Source organism: Rutilus rutilus (assembly GCF_951802725.1).
Source record: "Rutilus rutilus genome assembly, chromosome: 24".
Classification (NCBI taxonomy): Eukaryota; Metazoa; Chordata; class Actinopteri; order Cypriniformes; family Leuciscidae; genus Rutilus; species Rutilus rutilus.
In genome coordinates this window covers 29,556,941-29,584,392 of record NC_140228.1, presented here as the reverse complement: position 1 = coordinate 29,584,392, position 27,452 = coordinate 29,556,941, and the positions used below count along the sequence as shown (strand labels likewise).

The following is a 27,452-nucleotide window of genomic DNA, read 5'->3' as shown; positions in this document are numbered from 1 at the left end:
TGAATTGATTTTTATGTAAAACTGCTTGTATTTTCCAACACAAGAGTGCCGGTCGACCAGAATGCGGCCAGAAAAGTCCCTCACCTGAGCTGTGCTGGTGTGTCTGGGAGTGAGACGTCTGAGAGGTAGAGGTGGACTGGGATCTCTGGTCTGAGCTCATGTTGCTGCTGTCCTGGCCCAGACCCGAGCTGTTCTTACGGGGTTTCTTATCGGTCAGGTGCAGAGGCGAGCTCTTCTTCACGGTACGGCTCCGCGGGCGCACGGTGGCGTTCACTTTCAGGAACGCTTGAGCCTTGTACTCTTTGAGCTCTCCGTAGTTTGCGTCCGTGACTCGACATTCGTACAGACCCTCGTCGTTCTTGCTCACCCGAGAGATCTGCAGCTTGTGGGAGATGTCATTGCCTTGGACCTTGACTGTCTGTGAAGAGAACGGAGGATTAATCCTCGCTTGAACTCGCTCGGTTATATATGTGCTGCTCCAGACACACTTTATCAATGCTAGTGTCTTTGCTTTAGAGGCCTTTCATAAAGATTTTCTCAGAAAATGCCAAGATCAAGTTATTTAAGCCTATAAAGCCTGATCTGATCTGAGAAACCTGTCGCTCTCAATCTCCTACTGTCCTTCTGTCTCTTATTGATAGTTCAGAGTTTTTTATCAAATAAAAGTCCTTTACAAACGTCCACCTTCAGCATATGCTTCAACAGTTTTTCCTCTGTGAAATATGCACTGATTATGTCTAGTCAACATAATAACTTTCATATTGTTAGTAATATTTCAACAGGACTGAATCCTGTTTCATGAGTATCAAACAATAATGACTATTTTACTTAATTTCTCAATCATCATTGCGTTACATCATATGATTTAAAACTACAGCTTTGATCATAAAACTAAGCATTTAAAAATCATGTTACTAAGACATATTATTGGCAGATATTGATATGCAAGTATCTGCTATACTATTATATTTCAGTGATTAACTTCATAATTTCATCTTTTTGGCCATATAAATATCAGCAGCAAATTGCTTGTTTTTGCTCAGTTTGAGCTTCTGAATAAAACAGTTTCTTCCCTCCATTTTCTCGTTATATCAGACTATATGAGCCATACAAGACTGATGTATCAAATATGACACTCAACAATAAACAATATTTTGTCTAAAGGTTCAATAAACTGCAAAACAAAACAAAATCTGACTGTTATTTCATATTTCAGGCTTTGCGGGGTAAAATATTACAAATGGTCTGTATTGAGAAAATACATATATCAGCTTTATTAAAGGCATTGTTCACCTAAAAATGATTACTGTATCAGCGCATACACAGTCTCACATACAATAATAATAATCACATACACTTATTTTGGTTCCTTCTTCATCAGGATCAGGATCTGGAATCAGCTCCATCTGATCACAAACAACAAGAACAAGAGTGTTTATGGTTATGTAAAATAAAAAATCATCAGCCTTTATTTTTGTGGAAAACTGCAGGGAGACCTTTCAGATTTCTAAACGTAGCTCATTACAAATCAAGTGAAATGCTGAAATCAAACCTGTGAAGGTCATATCAATGTGAAAATGAAGCATAACAAGCGCATATTGTGTTCCCAAAAGCACTTTAAACTCAGAGCGCACGCAGAGATGTGGCTGTATTTACTAGGAACTGAGCCACTCGTGACACGCTTTGCTCTGAAACACACAGCGCAACTGAGATACACGCTTAAAGGGATACTCCACTTTTTTTGGAAATAGGCTCATTTTACAGCTCCCCCAGAGTTAAACAGTTGAGTTTTACCGTTTTCGAATCCATTCAGCCGAACTCCGGGTCTGGCGGTACCACTTTTAGCATAGCTTAGCATAGATCATTGAATCGGACAGGACCATTAGCATCTCTCTCAAGAAATGACCAAAGAGTTTCGATATTTTTCCTATTTAAAACTTGACTCTTCTGTAGTTACATCGTGTACTAAGACCGACGGAAAATGAAAAGTTGCGATTTTCTAGGCTGATATGGCTAGGAACTATACTCTCATTCCTGCGTAATAATCAAGAAACTTTGCGGCCGTACCATGAGTCCAGCAGGCGTAATGATATGACGCAGCGCCTGAAAATAGGTCTAATAGGTTAGACAAACTTAGTCCCGGTCACGTTGGAAGTTACTGAGCTTTTCAGGCGCTGCGTCACGATGTAACTACAGTAGAGTCAAGTTTTAAATAGGATTTTTTTTTTTCATTTCATTTTTTGAGAGAGATGCTAATGGTCCTGTCCGATTCAATGATCTATGCTAAGCTATGCTAAAAGTGGTACCGCCAGACCCGGAGATCGGCTGAATGGATTCGAAAACGGTAAAACTCAACTCTTTAACTCTGGGGGAGTTGGAAAATGAGCCTATTTCCCAAAAAAGTGGAGTATCCCTTTAAATACACACACACACACACACACACACACACACTTTAAAGTTATCAAAATACACGCAGTGTCAACTCACTGCCGAAAAGAAGGAGAGAGTGCGTATGGTATTGGCGTATTCATAATGCAGAAAATGATAGCCAAACACTTGTGTTGACTAATTTCACTTGTTCAATTGATTGACTTTATTTTCCAGTGTTTTATTTGTAATTTATTTAGATAAAAAAGTGTAAATAATTGTATTGCCAATGACAGTCAGCAGAGAAATTACATATAGAGCTGCACAAAATGTCAGTGGACATTGTCATGAGTAATATTATCGACACTGTTTTATTGAGATATCAGTATATTTTGGTTGCACTCGTTTATTTGGTAATTTTGCAGCATGTATTGTAAGTGTGCATGTGCAAACACAGCTTCACCTGGAAAGATGATAAATGCAAACCAGACCAAAATGTTCCTTCTGTTTATGATTTTGGCCCTGTGAGATCGGCCTGTCTGTGGTATTTAAAAAAATATATATTAATTGAACACGTCAGTCGGACATTTTTCACTATTGCTCCACGTCTCGTTCCACATTTATAAGACATTGCGCTAAAAGCTAAGCAATTGATTTGTCGGTCAGATCACTTTCATGCATTGTGCGCTCTTAGAAAAAAAGGTATTTTGTGCCAAGTGGGTGTCTTCTAATTAACCAGCTGATTAACTATCCTGTCAGAGCGCAAAAGGTCAAATAACGGAGCTCTGAAAACGGCAACATGTCGATTATCGGTTATCATTATCGGCTCAGAAATACATCTCTAATTGCACAGAAACATTCAAGCTTGTGTTGACCCTGAATTCTTGCTCGTGTCCCACGACACCATTACAAACTCTGAATGTTTCAAAAGCTGTTCATTGTTTGCTGAGAGGAAGGGGAAGGAAGGCGCTTCGGTCGCGAGAGACACAGAACAATGATTCATTAGAGCGGGAACAGATGGCACTGCAGGCTCCACTTTCTGCTCTTTAAGGAGTCTGAAATATTCAAAAAGCTCCACATCAAAAAACAATCAGCACAAAATCCATCAGGCTAAAGAGGAATAATGCTTCCGCTCGACGACACGCGGCCGAATAATGAACTTCATTTGCTTGAGGTCTGAGGCGATTGGTTTTAAATTAAGCAATAAGGAACAGATTAGATCCATGGTAAACATGTTCATCCTTAACACCAATAATGTCATGTTTGCTCGCGGCTCTCGGGAAGTATTATACGCTCAGGCTTCATCCTCGCTAACCTTTTGAGTGAAATAAGCTCAAATGAAGAGACGTCACGAGCCGATCCCACACTATTTGAACCCGGATTTAAAACCGCACATGCTTTATGCATTGGTTTTAGCAGGCATCATTTATTTTGATGAAAAAAGTGCCAAATGGCATTTTAAAGAGGAAGGCCTTGCTGACAGGGTTCAGCGTGACCACAGAGGATCCTCGTCTGACACATGATATCAACGACATCTGGATGAAATGCTCGAAGTTTCTCTGTGGTTTTCAAAAGGGCGAGCAAGGATGGAGAGATGGTTTTTGGACTAGCATTTGTTACGACATACACTCTTAAAATTAAAGATTCACAGCAAAGCCATTGAAGAACCATTTTAAGTTCTCCTTTCAGTGATCAGGTCTGAAAAGAAACATTTCTTCTTAGTGTGACGAATGTTTCAAAACCCGAAATAACCTTTTGTCCACTAGAGTGGTTTCATGAGTGTTAAATGCAATCAATAGAGAACCTTTCATTTACGAGTGCATGGAAACACTGTAATTGCAGATAATATTAATGAAGGTCACTGATACACTTAAAGAGAGACAATATCTGTGTTTCTGAACACACGATATGCTTTTAAAAAGTGCACTTTGTAAATGATGTCTAATTAAAAGTACATTTTCTTAATTTTACGAAGTTCACTTATTTTGGACGTGTTGACTAACATCAAAATAGTGTGTTATTCAATATTACATTTAAAGTTAATATATTTAGATGTACTAAATTGCAACTTCAATATTATAAATATGTAATTATTAATGCATTTGAATACATGACATTTAAGTTTCATTAGAAATGAGTCTATTTAGTTTACCTTAAATGTTTGTCAGTAGATGCACTTTATTTAGAAGTTTCTATGAAATGTCACACACACACACACACACACACACACACACACACACACATATATATATATAGATGCACTGAAGTCCTGCTTAAGTGGGTCAAAAACTAGTTGAACTTGAATTTATTTCATATAAATGTCATCTATAATACATTTTAATGTAATTGCAATTAGCCTGCAGTTAAAGGTTTTATATTTTAAAAGAATATATCCACAATAAGAACTCTTTTTAAAAGTATGTTAAAGTATATTGGGTTTTCACAAGTGAAACTGGTACAACTGGCCTCAGTAATTTTACCCTTATTAAAAGTTTGTTCACGACCACGTATGACATCTATTCACAGTATTATCAATGAAGTTCATAGTTTCATCCACTACTAAAGAAAAGGGAGAAAAAAATAGGGGGAAATCCATGAATAAATCCTCTAAAAGATGCGATATATAAATGTCATTTCTCATAACAGTGTCCAAAATGAAATAGCATCTAAAATATAATCAAGTAATTATAACTTAATCCGTGTTTACTGAGAAGCAAAACTGCACAAGATATTAAGACATCATTTTTAGACAGTATTAATTACATTTCTTACCCCAATGGCATGTTTTAAGCATAAATCAAACTTATTTATGCTTAGAACAAAAAAATAAAATAAATGTTTCTAATGCATTTCATATTCTCATGATGTAATTCTTGTCTGAAATAAATGGCTACGGAAATAAATGCGTCTTCTTTTAAAGACATTAAGACACGTTTACTGGAAACCAAAGCCAACAGGGATTAATAAAGTTATGGTTTGCAGAAGGGCTGTAACTGATTGCAGAAGTCCTACATGATATCAGCTGATGTAGATCTTCTGGAAGTCGGTGAAAGGAAGGTTTCAGATCAGCAGAAAACATCGGATAACTCACTCACATCTCCATTACCATGATATCTCTTATCTCTGCTATAACACAACAGCATTTAGCTGGACCTCCCATTAAAATCAAATACAATTAAACTAAATGTGCTCTAATGAATTTCCAATCTCTACAGTGGCTCTGGGTGTTCAGCATTGACTGCACTGCGAATAGTGCCACTTCATTTCACCAACACAGAGTCTCCTTCATAATATTTAAAGGGACAGTTCAAACTTATATTAAGTATATATGGACAAAAGAGGTAAAAGTCATAATTAATAGTGAGAAATGAATCTAAAGGAATCTTGTTACCAGGTTTTCTCTCTTTTATATAATGAAAGCCTTTAATGAAGGGGTTGTCGAACTTCAAAATGGAAAGAAGAACCATAAAAGCACAAAAGTAGTCAATATGATTTTTGAATATAGCCTATATTGAAGCTTTATGTGAGGAAATGGCAGGAATACATTGGTCATTGGTATTACACTTTACAATAATGTTTAATTTGTTAACACGAGTAAACATTAGTTAATTTAAACTAACAATGAAAAATACTTCTAAAGCATTTATTAATCTTAATTTCACATTTACAAATACATTTTTTAAAATCAAAATTATATATCTTAACATTAATGAACGGCAAACTAACGAACAAACTATTGTTATATAAACCTTATTATTACTGAAATATTCCTTTAAAATGAATCTTAAAAGTTCCCTGGCTCCTTCATGGAAAGAACATTAATTTAAAGAACAGCAGTATTTTTATTGCATTATATATATATATATAAAAAAAAAAAAACTATTTCAATCATGACAGCTCTGCGAATAGTTTTAGCATGTTATTGAATATGTTAATGTATTTGGTCTTGGTGGACTAGATCTGCTCCTGCTGCTTTAGAGCAAGTCTGAACTCAATAGATCCTCAGACTCGCTGCTGTGAGCCTGTAAGATCTGCTGCATTAACACACACACACATCAATCCTGGATCAGATCTAGGCAGGTGGAGCTGGGGAGGTGGAGGGTTCAGAGGAACTCTGATAGAGCAAACACTCAACCAGACTATTCAAATGTTGAGCAAGCGATCTCATTGGCTGCAGGATCAGCAGAGCCAATCAGCTTGAGCCATGAGCTAATGATGTGATTGCTTGAGACCAATCAGCCTGCGCCCTGTAGAGTTTCACTGAACTAGATCTCTTTTGCTCTCACACCTACTGTCTTGTTTATGCACTTTAAGCATGCTATCATTAAATAATAAGGTCACACTAAGTTTAATAATGTGACAAACAATCACAACATGTTTGCATTGTATTGCTTTTCATGCATGCCAATGTGCCGATGCCTAACAGGCAGCTTCAAGTCATTTGTGATTCTTACGCTCTTCATTACAGCAAACTGTCGTTCTTCATGCCCGCTGAAATTGACTTCTTGTAAAATGTGGCCCTGCAATTATTTTGCATAATGCACAAGGCTCTGTGGTCCCGAACACTAAATTAATGTCAGGGAAGAATGATAGCATCATCTATATTAAGATATAAACATATCTCACTTGAATGGCCACAGCCGTCAAGCATATTTCACCGTGAAGATGGAGATTAAGCCCTCGGAAATCTGCAGCTGAACCTTGAGGATATCATTATTATGAATCTGTATCTCCCTGCTTATGAGGATATTGAACAGTGTTTTTGTTGTTGTTGTTGTTGTTCTCAGGGTAAACAAGATACACACTTCACCACACCAGCTCCATCCCATATCCGTTCAACACACAGTTTCATCAACATAAAGCTGGCTGAACTTCAACAAGTTATTATATTGCTCTTGTATGCTGTGTGAACGGTGATGCATTATGATGGCCTTGCTTTGCAGCAGATGAAATACAGCTGAGACAGCACACGGAAACGCTCGCTGGAGCCGGAGAATATGAGGAACACGTTCCTCTCCTCGCTTAATGACATCTGGGGTCTGTGCAATGAAGTAATGTGTGTGCATCTGCAGATTTCGCAACACTTAAGCAATAATGCGCAAGAACACGAGGGTCTTTGCTTCCGAGGTAGAGTAGGTAATGATAAATCCACTCAACAGATTTCCCAATAAAAGCATCAGGTTTTGCATTTAATGGCAGTCATAAGAGGACTTTTCCTCATTTATCAGTGTCATTGGAGTTTAAGATCGTTCTATTATTCATGAAAAGGAGTCCTTTTACGTTGACATAACACAAAGCAATTTAGCATTTTAATATTTTAAAAGAATTAGACTCTTTTTATTTACAAAAAATAAAAATAAAAATACTCACCAAGCTCACCAAAATTCCAAGGCTGCATTAGTGTATAAAATAAATGAAAACAAAATATAAAATAAACTGTTATATTTTATACAAATATTTTAATATTAGAAATATGGAAATAAAATACAATTATTTTGTATTTTGTAAAAAAAAAATATATATATATATAATTTTTTTTTTAATAAAATAAAATAAAATAAAATAAAATAAAATAAAATAAAATAAAATAAAATAAAATAAAATAAAATAAAATAAAATAAAATAAAATAAAAATAATCCAAGAGCTGCCCGGTGCCGTTCATACACCCACAAACTGATCTAGCGTTAGTTATTTCCTCTGCTCAATGGAAGAGTTCATTAGTTGAGTGACACATCCTTAACCGCACATGCAAGAGACATCACTTACTTCCTAATGTCTCCTCAACCCATTGAACCCATTTTGAACCGGTTTTCTGCACACAAATCCACTGTTACACAATAAATTTTGTGTGAGTACCAACTCTGCACCACTTTCGTGTTTCAATTGCCTCTCTGCATTGACAGATTGTTGAAACATGTCAAATGTGGTATAGCAACATCCTTGTTATGCTGAGAAAGCTTGTTAATGCCCAGAGGGATGATATCATTTACTGCTGGGCACAGACACACTGTTGTGTGAGTCATGAATTATTCAGGCGTGTGGAGAGGCAACAGGGCTGTTTAGCAGTGTGTGAAGATATGTATATGAAGGAAATTATTGCATTTGACAACTGCTCTCGGAGTGACGCCAGACAGATGTTGTTTATGATTGATTTCGGCTCTTCTAATGTAGTTAACAAGCGTTCCTTGTCACTCGTTGACAAACCTTGAGAAAACAATTCATCTAACTAGAACCGAAGCACTGACTAGATATCAGGCTCTATAAAGGTCTGATTGTTTTTGGAGAATATTTGTCTAATTAGTTTATTGTAAGAAAGAAATCTGTAAAAAAACATGTCCTGGCTGAAAATTACTAGTGTGTTTACTTGTGTGTTTACAGACATTTCCCTCAACACTCAAACACAACACAGTGTAATGCGTTATTCAAAATACAGGGGGATTCAATACGGAAATTTCCATTTTAAATAACAAGGTACATTGTGCTGTATTTTTATGGACTTTTCTGAGAGGGTTTGGTCTTTTAGACTCATAGAACTTTTCGAATGGAAAAAAAATATGCAGTTTATATAAAATAATAATAAAGTGCCCATTTGATGCTATTTTTAAGGTTCCTAATTGAGTCTCCTACAATAAGTTTACACACACAGGTCAAAAAAACACTTTAATATTCTCACGGTGTCTGAAACGGTTCAATACAGGATTCAGTCTCTCTAAACCCCGCCTCTCTGAGAGCTGCTCTGCTCTGATTGGTCAGACGGCCCAGTCCGCTGTGATTAGTTGAAATGTCTATAATCATATCTGAATTTCAGCTCTTCCTCAGCGCTTAAAACACAGTGATTTGAACGGTAACGATAACATCGTTGTAACATCAGATGTATTTTGTTCAAATACACAGCTAATTTTAAAAGATAAAGACACTTCTGTTCTCCGATAATTGTGTATGTAGGTCTAGCTAAAGCTAACCGGCCAAACATTGGCCTGTTGATGCTGCTTCATAAATTCTAGAGCCACATAAATACATTTAACAGATAATTCAAGGTTTCTGAACACCATTAGGGTCTGTGAGGTCTGAAAGCAATGCTTTCGCTCCGTCTCTTTATACCTTATTATTCCAAGCGATGAGTAAATGTTACATTATTAATAGACCTGCTTTTCTCTGCATTCAGCACATTCACTCACTAGAAACCTGTGTTTTTTGCTAAGGGGGGAAAAATATCATGATCTCGCGCTGTCCTAATGGACGGGCAATAAGAGAATGACAGAATAAATACATATAGTGCTGCTCCTCGGCGCTAACAAGGACAAGAAATGAATCCGACAGCACGGATATATTCTGCAACACACTAGGATTCACAGAGTGTTTTACTGTTTCAGGACTGTTGTAGCTTGGACTTCGTATGAATTCGTACAAATTAGCCACCTCGTAAAATTTGTACGAATTGCCGTGAGATCGGGTTGGTATCACAACATACCATGCACTCAGCTTTAGCATTTCTGTGCAGCCACAGAGAATGATGGGAAATGTAGTTTTGTTTTTCTACTTATAGACCCCCGTTGAGCGCGCTGGTCCCTCTGTAATGGACCGACCAGCCGTTTCAGCAGCCAATCAGCATGCCGATTGCAGCATCGGAGGGTGAGCTGAGCTCTGGAAATGATGACCTGGCTGGGTTATCTCCCTCTGGGAGTGTAACGTTGCCCAAGCCAGATCCAGAAACATCAGCTATGCTGAATCCGGCCGCCGAGGCTGTCGGGCTTGACTGGAATCCTCCACCGTGTCCCGAACAGTCTCGGTTGGTTGATTGGCATCTCGGGACGGGCTGCATTGGTTCTCAGCTCGCCACCCCAGTGCTTTTCTTTCCCGAAGTGCATGGAGAGCTTACCAGGTCGTGGACGGCACCTTTCTCTGCTAGAAACTGCCCGAATAGCTTTCCGCCCTCACTACCCTTGACGGAGGAGCGGTGAAGGGTTGCGAGGCTATCCCTCCAGTGGAGCGGTCTGTCACGACACAGGTGCACCTGTGTCCGGTGGCCGCTGCCTTTTGGACGGGGGATTCTTGCCTCCCCCCTAAGGCCTGTGAGTTCTCGTCCGTTCTGACGGGCAGAGCTTACAAAGCCTGTGGGCAAGCCGCCTCCTCCTCTCCGCCCTCCGGGGCAGGAGTGTCATGGCATGCGTGATCGGTCTGGCGATGTCCACCTTAGTGGTTCAGGAGCGCCACCATTGGCTCAGCCTGGTTGATTGATATGGTAGATGCGGACAAGATTCGGTTCCTGGTCTCCCCAGTTTCCCAGGTTAGGCTGGTCAGCGACGCGGTGGAGAGATGCGCCCAACAGTTCTCTGCCGCCCAAGCACAGACAGAGGCCATCCAGCACATCCTGCCCCGGCGGCGGGGTGGCAGTTCCTCCGCCTGCTCGTCGCTGAGGGTGTCCCTCTGCCGCTGCTCCCGCTCCCGCTGGGCCTCCGAGGCAGCCTCTAGCCAGGCCTCAGCATGGAGCCAGCCACAGTAGGGGCGACCAGCCCGCTCCAGGCGCTGCCAAGCCAGGTGGCAAGCGACCGCGAAAGCATTCCTAAGCAGGCCACTCAAGGATGGAGGAGGATGCTCTTAGAGTTGGTCACCGATCCACTCCCTCCCCTCAGCGAGGGCTGGGTGGAGTCTTTGTTTGTGTGCGTGTCTGTTCCGCCGCTGGCTCCCAAAACAGCGGAGCCGGCGGTACCCACATAAAAAAAAAGAGCAGTTTCCTCTGTTCCTGGGTCCCAAGAGGGCCAGACTGGCGGTGTGCGACCCTGTAAAGCCTTGCACTACTCAGCTACCTCTTCTATCGCCAGCCGGCAGTTGGGTGCGGTTCGAGGACCTGGTCACGCCTTCTCACGCTGCTGCCATGTAGAGACATGTCACGCTCTCTTCTCAGTTTTCTCACGCTCCTCCGTGCCAGCAGACTCAGCTAGACGATTCAGTTCGCCAGGCGTCCGCCCATGCTCAACGCTATTTGTTACACTTCAGTGTTTCAGAATGTGCGTCAGTCGTGCGCGCGGTCATCGCATTCCTACTGGCGAAGGATGCGATTGAGCCGTTCCTCCAGCCGATATGAAGACCAGCTTCAGAGAGTTGCCTGTACTTCATTGTACTCAAGTACTGGTGAGTCACGACCATCTTGGATCTGTGTCTCTTGATTCGGACCCTTTTTCAGCTTCCATTCAAGTACATACACAGAAACGCATTCCCAATGCTCTGTCCCCAAGATTGGTCTGCAGCATTCGACTTGAAGGACGTGTACTTTAGATCTCTAACCTTCCGCAACGCAGGCCATACCTGTGCTCTTGCGTTGAGGGGTCGAAGTCTCAGTACAAGTTCCTCCCTTCGAATGCTACATAGCCAGTTGGGTCTTCAGGTCAACTGGGAAAGAGTAAACCTGTCCATGGACTGAGGATCTCTTTTCTGGTTTGGAAACCACTGAAACTTTCAGAGGCTCCTGAGGCATATGGTAGACGCAGTCACATATAACCGGCTGCCTCCATATGAAGAGCACTTCAGCACTGGCTTCATGGCCGAGTCCCGAGGTGGCCGTGGCAGAGCGGCACGCCCCGTGTGTTAATAACACCCGGCCTGCGCCAAACTTTCAGCCATGTTCAGACCTTTTTTGATTCTCCGGGCCAGACGCAGAACAAGTGTCTGCTAAACACCAGCTGAGGGGCCACGTATAATGGGCATACAGTAATGGATGTTTGGGCGAACCTCCCACTGCACTGGCATGACAACTGCTCTCGGAGTGACGCCAGACAGATGTTGTTTATGATTGATTTCGGCTCTTCTAATGTAGTTAACAAGCGTTCCTTGTCACTCGTTGACAAACCTTGAGAAAACAATTCATCTAACTAGAACCGAAGCACTGACTAGATATCAGGCTCTATAAAGGTCTGATTGTTTTTGGAGAATATTTGTCTAATTAGTTTATTGTAAGAAAGAAATCTGTAAAAAAACATGTCCTGGCTGAAAATTACTAGTGTGTTTACTTGTGTGTTTACAGACATTTCCCTCAACACTCAAACACAACACAGTGTAATGCGTTATTCAAAATACAGGGGGATTCAATACGGAAATTTCCATTTTAAATAACAAGGTACATTGTGCTGTATTTTTATGGACTTTTCTGAGAGGGTTTGGTCTTTTAGACTCATAGAACTTTTCGAATGGAAAAAAAATATGCAGTTTATATAAAATAATAATAAAGTGCCCATTTGATGCTATTTTTAAGGTTCCTAATTGAGTCTCCTACAATAAGTTTACACACACAGGTCAAAAAAACACTTTAATATTCTCACGGTGTCTGAAACGGTTCAATACAGGATTCAGTCTCTCTAAACCCCGCCTCTCTGAGAGCTGCTCTGCTCTGATTGGTCAGACGGCCCAGTCCGCTGTGATTAGTTGAAATGTCTATAATCATATCTGAATTTCAGCTCTTCCTCAGCGCTTAAAACACAGTGATTTGAACGGTAACGATAACATCGTTGTAACATCAGATGTATTTTGTTCAAATACACAGCTAATTTTAAAAGATAAAGACACTTCTGTTCTCCGATAATTGTGTATGTAGGTCTAGCTAAAGCTAACCGGCCAAACATTGGCCTGTTGATGCTGCTTCATAAATTCTAGAGCCACATAAATACATTTAACAGATAATTCAAGGTTTCTGAACACCATTAGGGTCTGTGAGGTCTGAAAGCAATGCTTTCGCTCCGTCTCTTTATACCTTATTATTCCAAGCGATGAGTAAATGTTACATTATTAATAGACCTGCTTTTCTCTGCATTCAGCACATTCACTCACTAGAAACCTGTGTTTTTTGCTAAGGGGGGAAAAATATCATGATCTCGCGCTGTCCTAATGGACGGGCAATAAGAGAATGACAGAATAAATACATATAGTGCTGCTCCTCGGCGCTAACAAGGACAAGAAATGAATCCGACAGCACGGATATATTCTGCAACACACTAGGATTCACAGAGTGTTTTACTGTTTCAGGACTGTTGTAGCTTGGACTTCGTATGAATTCGTACAAATTAGCCACCTCGTAAAATTTGTACGAATTGCCGTGAGATCGGGTTGGTATCACAACATACCATGCACTCAGCTTTAGCATTTCTGTGCAGCCACAGAGAATGATGGGAAATGTAGTTTTGTTTTTCTACTTATAGACCCCCGTTGAGCGCGCTGGTCCCTCTGTAATGGACCGACCAGCCGTTTCAGCAGCCAATCAGCATGCCGATTGCAGCATCGGAGGGTGAGCTGAGCTCTGGAAATGATGACCTGGCTGGGTTATCTCCCTCTGGGAGTGTAACGTTGCCCAAGCCAGATCCAGAAACATCAGCTATGCTGAATCCGGCCGCCGAGGCTGTCGGGCTTGACTGGAATCCTCCACCGTGTCCCGAACAGTCTCGGTTGGTTGATTGGCATCTCGGGACGGGCTGCATTGGTTCTCAGCTCGCCACCCCAGTGCTTTTCTTTCCCGAAGTGCATGGAGAGCTTACCAGGTCGTGGACGGCACCTTTCTCTGCTAGAAACTGCCCGAATAGCTTTCCGCCCTCACTACCCTTGACGGAGGAGCGGTGAAGGGTTGCGAGGCTATCCCTCCAGTGGAGCGGTCTGTCACGACACAGGTGCACCTGTGTCCGGTGGCCGCTGCCTTTTGGACGGGGGATTCTTGCCTCCCCCCTAAGGCCTGTGAGTTCTCGTCCGTTCTGACGGGCAGAGCTTACAAAGCCTGTGGGCAAGCCGCCTCCTCCTCTCCGCCCTCCGGGGCAGGAGTGTCATGGCATGCGTGATCGGTCTGGCGATGTCCACCTTAGTGGTTCAGGAGCGCCACCATTGGCTCAGCCTGGTTGATTGATATGGTAGATGCGGACAAGATTCGGTTCCTGGTCTCCCCAGTTTCCCAGGTTAGGCTGGTCAGCGACGCGGTGGAGAGATGCGCCCAACAGTTCTCTGCCGCCCAAGCACAGACAGAGGCCATCCAGCACATCCTGCCCCGGCGGCGGGGTGGCAGTTCCTCCGCCTGCTCGTCGCTGAGGGTGTCCCTCTGCCGCTGCTCCCGCTCCCGCTGGGCCTCCGAGGCAGCCTCTAGCCAGGCCTCAGCATGGAGCCAGCCACAGTAGGGGCGACCAGCCCGCTCCAGGCGCTGCCAAGCCAGGTGGCAAGCGACCGCGAAAGCATTCCTAAGCAGGCCACTCAAGGATGGAGGAGGATGCTCTTAGAGTTGGTCACCGATCCACTCCCTCCCCTCAGCGAGGGCTGGGTGGAGTCTTTGTTTGTGTGCGTGTCTGTTCCGCCGCTGGCTCCCAAAACAGCGGAGCCGGCGGTACCCACATAAAAAAAAAGAGCAGTTTCCTCTGTTCCTGGGTCCCAAGAGGGCCAGACTGGCGGTGTGCGACCCTGTAAAGCCTTGCACTACTCAGCTACCTCTTCTATCGCCAGCCGGCAGTTGGGTGCGGTTCGAGGACCTGGTCACGCCTTCTCACGCTGCTGCCATGTAGAGACATGTCACGCTCTCTTCTCAGTTTTCTCACGCTCCTCCGTGCCAGCAGACTCAGCTAGACGATTCAGTTCGCCAGGCGTCCGCCCATGCTCAACGCTATTTGTTACACTTCAGTGTTTCAGAATGTGCGTCAGTCGTGCGCGCGGTCATCGCATTCCTACTGGCGAAGGATGCGATTGAGCCGTTCCTCCAGCCGATATGAAGACCAGCTTCAGAGAGTTGCCTGTACTTCATTGTACTCAAGTACTGGTGAGTCACGACCATCTTGGATCTGTGTCTCTTGATTCGGACCCTTTTTCAGCTTCCATTCAAGTACATACACAGAAACGCATTCCCAATGCTCTGTCCCCAAGATTGGTCTGCAGCATTCGACTTGAAGGACGTGTACTTTAGATCTCTAACCTTCCGCAACGCAGGCCATACCTGTGCTCTTGCGTTGAGGGGTCGAAGTCTCAGTACAAGTTCCTCCCTTCGAATGCTACATAGCCAGTTGGGTCTTCAGGTCAACTGGGAAAGAGTAAACCTGTCCATGGACTGAGGATCTCTTTTCTGGTTTGGAAACCACTGAAACTTTCAGAGGCTCCTGAGGCATATGGTAGACGCAGTCACATATAACCGGCTGCCTCCATATGAAGAGCACTTCAGCACTGGCTTCATGGCCGAGTCCCGAGGTGGCCGTGGCAGAGCGGCACGCCCCGTGTGTTAATAACACCCGGCCTGCGCCAAACTTTCAGCCATGTTCAGACCTTTTTTGATTCTCCGGGCCAGACGCAGAACAAGTGTCTGCTAAACACCAGCTGAGGGGCCACGTATAATGGGCATACAGTAATGGATGTTTGGGCGAACCTCCCACTGCACTGGCATCCATTGCCTTGAGTTGTTAGTAGTTCCCTTGCTTGATGCCGCTGCTCAGTACAGCGACTGTTGCTCATACGCTTCCCTTTGCATGTCACAACTCGCCCGCCACCTCCTCCTATGAAGTCAGAAGCTTCTGAGGTCGCTTCATCCACTTTAAGTTCCGGCCTGCTCAATCGTGCCGCCCAGGAGGCCTCACGACAGCCTGTAGCTGAGGAGAGTATAGACTCCATCCTCAGGCAGACCAGCTGTTCCGGGATCTCTTTGGGGCCGCACAGTTACATCTGTTGCCTCTCCAAACTCGTCACCTTGTCAATTGTTTACTCCCTGAAACACGGAGACACTGGCATACAGCTGACCCCGGGGATTGCATTTTAGTATTTTTATTCATTTTGAGGAATACTGAATGTTTTCTTGCAAGTGAGCTGAGTAAATGCATGTTCACATTTAGTCTTGAACTAAAATAATCATCATGTTTACACAGCAAACACAACACCTCACTTTATTGCTCTGCTGCTAACCCTAACCCACACTGCTAAATACCCTCTGACTCAGCCTGCTACAGTAGCCACGCCCCAATCTCTCCATTTACGACAGTAGCCACGCCCCAATTTATCAGTTTACTACAGTGGCCACGCCCCAATCTCTCCATTTACTACAGTAGCCACGCCCCAATCTATCAGTTTACTACAGTAGCCACGCCCCAATCCCTCACCTTACTACAGTAGCAACACCCCGATCTCTCACCTTACTACAGTAGCCACGCCCCAAACTCTCACTATAGGCTGAGCTAGAAAGTGATTGATGGATCTGTGATTAGATTGTGCATTGGAGACTCAATATTTACAATTTGAGGGGAGATAAACCTCTTAACTGGGTTAAGATAGAAAAAGAAATCTTAAATTCTTAAAAATAATCAAAATATTTGTCAAAACTATACTAATTCTGTAATCCTGTGCCATCAGTATCATCTCCTAGGGTCCGATTTTAATGATCTAAGTACATGGTCTAAAGCGCAGGGTGCTAGTGCACTTTGGTCGGGTCCGAATCCACTTTTGTTAGTTTAATGGCGAGACAAATGGTCGGCGCTACCGGCGCATGGTCTAAAAGGGTCATCTCTATTCTCTTAATGAGTAATGAGTGTGTTTTGTCTCCATTCTCTTACTGAGTAATTTGTGTGTTTTGGGCGTAACATGTAATAAACCAATCAGAGCCTCATCTCCCATTCCCTTTAAAAGACTATTTACATGGAGGAATTTGCAAGCGGAAACTTAAGACCGAACGCTTCTCTACCGTGTAAACGGATCTGCTTTTGCGCGAGGTTAAAACCCCTTACCAGTCAGGGATCACTGGTGATCCCAGATTATTTTAGTTCAAAATATGTTTGAGCTTATATATCTCAATTTTAATAACAGTCTGGTTAATTTTGAGTCTTGAACTATAAACTCTCAAGTGTTGGCTTTCTAAATGTATGTGTGTTATGTTTCTATTCAGAATTACTTATGAGCAGTAACCTTTTTATTTTGGGCATTTCATGTATGCAGCACTTGCCAAAATTGGGGGTGACTGGGAAGGGGTTAAAGCTGTGTGTGTGTGTGTGTATGTGTGTGAGGTTAAAGCTCAAGCAGACCATCTACAGGACACGCTGAATTCACCATATTTTTATGTACACACTAATAATCTTTAACATTGTAATTGTCAATGTTTTTTTTTTTTTTTTGTATGTTTATGTGCTGCTGCACGTCCCTGTGTGTTTAATAAGCAGTGTGTGTGTAATAAGCAGAGTGTTACGTGCATTGTGGACCCGCCTGTAGGCTCATATTACTAATGCGCCCTTTAAATGACAATACTGCGCCATTGACTTTAGACCAGGTTTCAGTCGGTCAATAGCTCAGTCAATTTCAGTTCCTCAAAATAGCAACGCTCCAACAATGCGCCTGAACACACACTCGTTCTCAGACCAGCAGCCCATGGGTGCACAAATGCATTTGCTATTTAAACAACGTGGATCAGGACGTGAAAATGAAAACTGCGTCAGGCTGAAACTAGCAAAACACACTTGCGTCGCACCTGGCGCTGCATTGCACCGGGTGTATGATAGGGCCCCTAAACTGCCTTTATCTCATATGATCAGCCTGATCTTAATTTGCAAGTAAAGCACATTATACATACTTTATTTCTCATTTTTAAACTCTCACAGCAGTTTTTTGAGAACTCAGTAATGTCTGGTTTGCTATAATACTGGTGTTTTTATCCCAGCCTGAGGTCATTTAGTGTCCGCAGATGTGCCACAGTGACTGATGTGGTCACCAGTGCTGACAGCTGTGTTATTGATGGTTTCAGCCTCTAACCAGACATCCCATTTCCACTGCGAGTGACAGACTGAAACCAGCTCTTTCACTCACAAGAAATGGCATTGGTCTTCCTGCATCCCTAAATTCTTAGCTTTCTTTTCCCAGTCTCTGTTCCTCTCTTCTCTTCTCTTCTCTTCTCTTCTCTTCTCTTCTCTTCTCTTCTCTTGTCAAGTCAAGTCATTTTCATTTATATAGCGCTTTTAACAATGTAGATTGTCTCAAAGCAGCTTTACAGAGATAAATGTATAATTTAACGTAAGATTGAACTCTTCTCTTCTCTGAGGAAAAACCCAGTCAACCTGATACAGATCTGCCTCACTTTTTGAGAAGCGTGTGAATGCATGCTTTGAAAAGCTCATCTGGCACAGTGAAACAACAGGTTGGTGTTTACTGCCAAAAACATCGTCAACACAGTCTCATAAGGAAACGTCACTCTTTAATCCTGAGCCACCAAAACATCACTCTTCTTCTGAACGCAATACAAAGGACATGCACACGTCACTCTGAACTCGATTGGAGGATTTCATTTCTTCATCCAAGGCTGAACTTCGTTCGAAACCTGCATGATTTTCTGTCTTCATTCACTCTTAGAAGAAAAGGTTCTAAATAGAATCTTTAAGGGTTCCGTCAGGCACTTCATATATAGAACTTTTTAGGGGTTTCAATAATGAGGTAATTTAAAGGATTTAGTTTTAATTAATCATAATGTATCACCACAAAAAAATAAATAAAAAAATAAACATGAAAGTATTATGCAATCATTTAAGATATTTCTCCTTGTGTTGAATAAAGGGTTTTTTAAAATTGAGTCAAGAAACCTAGAGCTCTGTATAGAACCTCACTGAACCGTTTTTCTAAGAGTGTCGGACACAAATAAAGCCTTTATGCAGATCATCAGAGCAGTTATTTTCCATTCAATGAAAATGCACACTAATTTTGACTTGAAGGCCCCCAAAAAACTACAAACTAAAAAACTATACACAAAACTACATGTATAAAAATGTTGTCCATTCTGCCCAGATCCATTAGAGCACAAACACATCCATAGGGTTTCCAACAGACTCATGCAGACAGGTTAATTCTATTTGTCTAATATTTATACTGTATATTTTTTTGGAAATCGTTCAGTGAATAAAAACTTTGTCAACTGTGTATTAAAGGTCCTTGATTCTACATGTGCCCTTTAAGTCAAGTCAAGTCAAGTCACATTTATTTATACAGCGCTTTTTACAAGCTTTACAGAGATAACAGGAGAATAATGCGACAAAGTTTGTTTCCAGAAGAAAATAGTGTCACAGTCCAGCTTATGTAAGTTCAGTGATGTTTCATTTTTATTGTAAAAAAGTTATTCATTTAGTTAATTTACATATATAGCTGCTCTGGAGAAAAAAGTGATGTCATCATCCAGCTCAGTTCAGTTCTCATGTAATGTTGTCAATGCAGGCAATCCAACGCTATCTCATGGCGAATTTATATGAGTGAGTAAAATGTGGCTAATTCGTATGAATTCGTACAATTTGTCTAAACCCCAGTGACAGTTAGGATTAGGGGCGGGGTCAGGGGTAGGTCATTCGGACGAATTCATACAAACTGGGAAACTTGTAAAATATGGACGATTTAGCAAAAATCGTACAAATTCGTAAGAGCGAGGTCGTATGAATTCGTATGAATCAGCCACCTTGTAAAATTTGTACGAAATGCCATGAGATCGGGTTGGCAGATCAACAATTAAATTAAATTGTACATGGTGTTATGTAGTGATTATGGCGTAGCAGAAGTATTAGCATATACATTGTGAATGTTTTTTTTTTCAAAACTGGGCACTTTTAGGTTCCAGGTTGTTTTTAAACAGAGTTCTTTGTTGTTGTTGGTGTTGTATGAAGATCACATTAAAACTGACACTGAAAGTTTTTACCGTGCTTTCATCATTATGAAGTAGTTCTGATCTTATCTAAGATCATATAAAAATATGAATTATCATAGTTCAAATAAAGAAATCAAATCGATTTATAGAGCCAGAGAACTTGACTACCAAGGAGACAACAGTTTTAGTGAAGTGCTTGCGAGAACTGAGACATAATGTGTGACGAAAACAGAGAAAACACAAGCGAAGGACCGGGAGCGGGACACGTTCACACGCTCAAAAAAAGCTTATTTAAACTAACTCAATTCAGTTATGGACAGTGGTTATACACAACCAACTTAGTTTTTATTAACATTAAAGGTTTATTTTTATTTTTATGCAATCTATGCAAAATCCTTGTGTTGTGACAACACAACTGACTGAGGAAGAATCTATGTAAAAGTCCAACCAACTCAATTCAATCACTTCACTGTAACTTAAACTGGTTAAACATGTTTTGGTCTAAAAACTCTCCAAATATTTTTCACTGAAGCAACATAGGACTCAATCAAACAGGACTTTCACTTCCCATCATGCTTTGCAAAGGGGCTGAATTGGAAGAGTAAATGTTGAAATTAAGTGTTATTTTAAGCATTTTTTAGCAAGATGAGAAAATGGAGGATGAGAAAACTGCTCTGTTAGGTTGGTATTTAAAAGTGTCTGTTATGTTAGTGTTTTTAGGGGTGACCATTGTGGTGAAGTGTAGAACATGTACTTGGGTTGAGGACCTGCTAACATAAACTCAGATTGCTTTAATTATAAAGCACTCACTAAGCTGGTACTACTTGTTAACACTAAACATCATGTGTAAAAATGAGTCAGTTGTTATGTAAATCACAGAAGTAAACAATGTGTTATTGCTAGACCAAAACATGTTCTGAAAACATAACCAGTTTATGTTACTACAAAGTGATTGAATTGAGTTGGTTGGACATAACTATTCCACATATGCTCTTCCTCAGTCAGTTGTGTTGTCACAACACAAGGATTTTATACTGATTAAAAATAAGCTTTTAATGTTAATTAAAACTGTGTTGGTTGTGAGAAACCACTGTCCATAATTGAATTGAGTTAGTTTAAAGGATCTTTTATTTTTAGTGCAGTGCAGCTTATAAGCGGAACACACAGAGATCAGGATCGTTCCCACCCGTCATGTAGTGCGGGCAACGAAACACACACAACCTGCACTGATGACAGCCAAACACACACAACCTGAACTGATGACAGCCAAACACACACAACCTGAACTGACGACAGCCAAACACACACAACCTGAACTGATGACAGCCAAACACACACAACCTGCACTGATGACAGCCAAACACACACAACCTGAACTGATGACAGCCAAACACACACAACCTGAACTGATGACAGCCAAACACACACAACCTGAACTGATGACAGCCAAACACACACAACCTGAACTGATGACAGCGAAACACACACAACCTGAACTTATGACAGCGAAACACACACAACCTGAACTGATGACAGCCAAACACACACAACCTGAACTGATGACAGCCAAACACACACAACCTGAACTGATGACAGCCAAACACACACAACCTGAACTGATGACAGCCAAACACACACAACCTGAACTGATGACAGCCAAACACACACAACCTGAACTGATGACAGCCAAACACACACAACCTGAACTGATGACAGCCAAACACACACAACCTGAACTGATGACAGCGAAACACACACAACCTGAACTTATGACAGCGAAACACACACAACCTGAACTGATGACAGCCAAACACACACAACCTGAACTTATGAAATCGAAACACACACAACCTGAACTGATGGCAGCGAAACACACACAACCTGAACTGATGACAGCCAAACACACACAACCTGAACTGACGGCAGCGAAACACACACAACCTGAACTGATGGCAGCGAAACACACACAACCTGAACTGACGACAGCCAAACACACACAACCTAAACTGACGACAGCGAAACACACACAACCTAAACAGACGACAGCGAAACACACACAACCTGAACTGACGACAGCGAAACACACACAACCTAAACAGACGACAGCGAAACACACACAACCTAAACAGACGACAGCGAAACACACACAACCTGAACTGACGACAGCGAAACACACACAACCTGAACTGACGACAGCCAAACACACACAACCTGAACTTATGACAGCGAAACACACACAACCTGAACTGATGGGAGCGAAACACACACAACCTGAACTGACGACAGCCAAACACACACAATCTGAACACACAACCTGAACTGATGACTGTGAAACAGACACAACCTGAACTGACGGCAGCCAAACACACACAACCTGAACTGACGGCAGCCAAACACACACTACCTAAACTGACGGCAGCGAAACACACACAACCTGACTGACGACAGCGAAACACACACAACCTGAACTGACGACAGCGAAACACACACAACCTTAACTGATGACTGTGAAACACACACAACCTGAACTGACGACAGCGAAACACACACAACCTGAACACACAACCTTAACTGATGACTGTGAAACACACACAACCTGAACTGACGACAGCCAAACACACACAACCTGAACTGTTGGCAGCGAAACACACACAACCTGAACTGATGGCAGCGAAACACACACAACCTGAACTGATGGCAGCGAAACACACACAACCTGAACTGACGACAGCGAAACACACACAACCTGAACTGACGACAGCGAAACACACACAACCTGAACTGACGACAGCCAAACACACACAACCTGAACTGATGGCAGCCAAACACACACAACCTGAACTGACGGCAGCCAAACACACACAACCTGAACTGACGACAGCCAAACACACACAACCTGAACTTATGACAGCGAAACACACACAACCTGAACTGACGGCAGCGAAACACACACAACCTGAACTGATGGCAGCGAAACACACACAACCTGAACTGACGGCAGCCAAACACACACAACCTGAACTGACGACAGCCAAACACACACAACCTGAACTGACGACAGCGAAACACACACAACCTGAACTGACGGCAGCGAAACACACACAACCTGAACTGACGACAGCCAAACACACACAACCTGAACTTATGACAGCGAAACACACACAACCTGAACTGATGGGAGCGAAACACACACAACCTGAACTGACGACAGCCAAACACACACAATCTGAACACACAACCTGAACTGATGACTGTGAAACACACACAACCTGAACTGACGACAGCGAAACAGACACAACCTGAACTGACGGCAGCCAAACACACACAACCTGAACTGACGGCAGCCAAACACACACTACCTAAACTGACGGCAGCGAAACACACACAACCTGACTGACGACAGCGAAACACACACAACCTGAACTGACGACAGCGAAACACACACAACCTTAACTGATGACTGTGAAACACACACAACCTGAACTGACGATAGCGAAACACACACAACCTGAACACACAACCTTAACTGATGACTGTGAAACACACACAACCTGAACTGACGACAGCCAAACACACACAACCTGAACTGTTGGCAGCGAAACACACACAACCTGAACTGATGGCAGCGAAACACACACAACCTGAACTGATGGCAGCGAAACACACACAACCTGAACTGACGACAGCGAAACACACACAACCTGAACTGACGACAGCGAAACACACACAACCTGAACTGACGGCAGCGAAACACACACAACCTGAACTGACGACAGCAAAACACACACAACCTGAACTGATGACAGCCAAACACACACAACCTGAACTGATGACAGCCAAACACACACAACCTGAACTGACGACAGCCAAACACACACAATCTGAACTGATGACAGCGAAACACACACAACCTGCACTGATGACAGCCAAACACACACAACCTGACTGACGACAGCGAAACACACACAACCTGAACTGATGGCAGCGAAACACACACAACCTGAACAGACGACAGCAAAACACACACAACCTGAACAGACGACAGCAAAACACACACAGCCTGAACTGATGACAGCCAAACACACACAACCTGAACTGACGGCAGCGAAACACACACAACCTGAACTGATGACAGCGAAACACACACAACCTGCACTGATGACAGCCAAACACACACAACCTGAACTAACGACAGCCAAACACACACAACCTGAACTGATGACTGTGAAACACACACAACCTGAACTGACGACAGCAAAACACACACAACCTGAACACACAACCTGAACTGACGACAGCAAAACACACACAACCTGAACACACAACCTGAACTGATGACTGTGAAACACACACAACCTGAACTGACGACAGCCAAACACACACAACCTGAACTGATGGCAGCGAAACACACACAACCTGAACTGACGACAGCGAAACACACACAACCTGAACTGATGGCAGCGAAACACACACAACCTGAACTGATGACAGCGAAACACACACAACCTGAACTGATGACAGCCAAACACACACAACCTGAACTGACGACAGCCAAACACACACAATCTGAACTGATGGCAGCGAAACACACACAACCTGAACAGACGACAGCAAAACACACACAGCCTGAACTGATGACAACACACAACCTGAACTGATGACAGCCAAACACACACAACCTGAACTGATGGCAGCCAAACACACACAACCTGAACTGATGACAGCCAAACACACACAACCTGCACTGATGACAGCCAAACACACAACCTGAACTAACGACAGCCAAACACACACAACCTGAACTGATGGCAGCGAAACACACACAACCTGAACAGACGACAGCAAAACACACACAGCCTGAACTGATGACAACACACAACCTGAACTGATGACAGCCAAACACACACAACCTGAACTGATGGCAGCCAAACACACACAACCTGAACTGATGACAGCGAAACACACACAACCTGCACTGATGACAGCCAAACACACACAACCTGAACTAACGACAGCCAAACACACACAACCTGAACTGACGACAGCCAAACACACACAACATGAACTGACGACAGCGAAACACACACAACCTGAACTGACGACAGCCAAACACACACAACCTGACTGACGACAGCCAAACACACACAACCTGAACTGATGACAGCCAAACACACACAACCTGAACTGATGACAGCGAAACACACACAACCTGCACTGATGACAGCCAAACACACACAACCTGAACTAACGACAGCCAAACACACACAACCTGAACTGATGACTGTGAAACACACACAACCTGAACTGACGACAGCAAAACACAGACAACCTGAACACACAACCTGAACTGATGACTGTGAAACACACACAACCTGAACTGACGACAGCAAAACACACACAACCTGAACACACAACCTGAACTGATGACTGTGAAACACACACAACCTGAACTGACGGCAGCCAAACACACACAACCTGAACTGATGACAGCGAAACACACACAACCTGCACTGATGACAGCCAAACACACACAACCTGAACTAACGACAGCCAAACACACACAACCTGAACACACAACCTGAACTGATGACTGTGAAACACACACAACCTGAACTGATGACAGCGAAACACACACAACCTGAACTGACGACAGCGAAACACACACAACCTGCACTGATGACAGCCAAACACACACAACCTTAACTGACGACAGCCAAACACACACAACCTGCACTGATGACAGCCAAACACACACAACCTGAACTGACGACAGCGAAACACACACAACCTGAACTGACGACAGCCAAACACACACAACCTGAACTGACGACAGCGAAACACACACAACCTGAACTGACGACAGCCAAACACACACAACCTGAACTGACGACAGCGAAACACACACAACCTGAACTGACGACAGCCAAACACACACAACCTGAACTGACGACAGCGAAACACACACAACCTGAACTGACGACAGCGAAACACACACAACCTGAACTGACGACAGCGAAACACACACAACCTGAACTGACGACAGCCAAACACACACAACCTGAACTGACGACAGCGAAACACACACAACCTGAACTGACGACAGCCAAACACACACAACCTGAACTGACGACAGCGAAACACACACAACCTGAACTGACGACAGCGAAACACACACAACCTGAACTGACGACAGCCAAACACACACAACCTGAACTGATGACAGCCAAACACACACAACCTGAACTGATGACAGCGATGTAAGAACTGATTTTCCTGCTAAGACCAAACTCACCCTGGACAGAAGATAGCAAAGACAGAGCACATTGTCCTGTCCAAACTTTTCTCCTACCTTATCTCTGCATCCCCCTCTCCCTCCACCCTTCCTCTTCTCCTGAGTCAAGTCACCAAAAGTTCACTAAGAATGTCTATATATCACATATGATGTATCTTGTGAATCTATTGTTTTTCCTTTTCCTGTTTGGTATCATTTTAAGTGTCTCAGTGCGATTGGTAAAATGGTCTTAATTTCATTGCAGTCATTGGTTTAATGAGAAAGATTGAGAACTTAGGAGAATCCGGTTCCCCTCTCTGGGTGATGTCTCTTCAAGATATCTCCCGAAACCAGGTGCTACCCCCTGGGGGACATGGATTGACCCAAAAATATTTGTATAACCCTTTTGTTCTGGTCTGGGTATTTAAGGCTAGGTGACAGAGCAGTCTTTGGGACCCTTTACCAGGATCATCCCCCATACAGTGCTGTTCCAGTGTTTTCCTGTTGGAGAGCACTCACACACCACTGTGTGTCTCTGTCAGGAATGCATTGCTTACTTTTAGAGTCATCTTTGAGTAATTGATGTCATGTATTTATTATTTCAGAATTGGCTTTTAATCACTTGTGTAATTGGCATGATACATTTTACCTGACAAATAAATGTTACATCTTGATTTATTCTGCATTCTTCTGAAATCATTGTCAATATCAATATCAATAATCATCAATATTTATGATTATTTTCTAAATTTGATTATCATTTGAAATTGGAGTCAGATTAAGCGTAGAGCTAAAGTAATATTGAAACTAAAATTCTAATAAATTAAGTGAACTTCACTGGAGCGCTGAAAAGACATACACGCATTATTCCTTTGGATTAATGGTTGGATTCCGTCGTTGGGCCAATGGGTGGTCCTTACAGCAAAACACACACAACCTGAACTGTCTTACGGGACAAACTACAGCAAACACACACACACACACACACACACACACACACACACACACACACACACACACACACACACACACACACACACACACACACAGTCACACAGAAGCTGGCCATCCTTTATAGCTTCCTTTAGTTTACTAAAATATTTTAACTTTTTTTTTAATGAAAATATGAAAATGAAAAGTAATTGAAAAATATTGATAAACTATAATAGCATCTCAATGATACTCAAATAACGGCAACACTTTACAATAAGGTT

General features: G+C 42.6%; 1 protein-coding gene across 1 annotated transcript in view; it reads right to left on the bottom strand.

The window, feature by feature from the left end:
- vstm2a (V-set and transmembrane domain containing 2A) overlaps positions 1–27,452 on the bottom strand; it is a 59,008-nt gene that overhangs the window by 14,075 nt on the left and 17,481 nt on the right. The window contains exons 3-4 of the mRNA XM_084398204.1: positions 1,356–1,406; positions 85–418 (exon numbers count right to left, since the gene is read on the bottom strand). Of these exons, the coding sequence (XP_084254330.1) occupies positions 85–418; positions 1,356–1,406 (385 nt within the window). The remainder of the gene's footprint in view (positions 1–84; positions 419–1,355; positions 1,407–27,452) is intronic.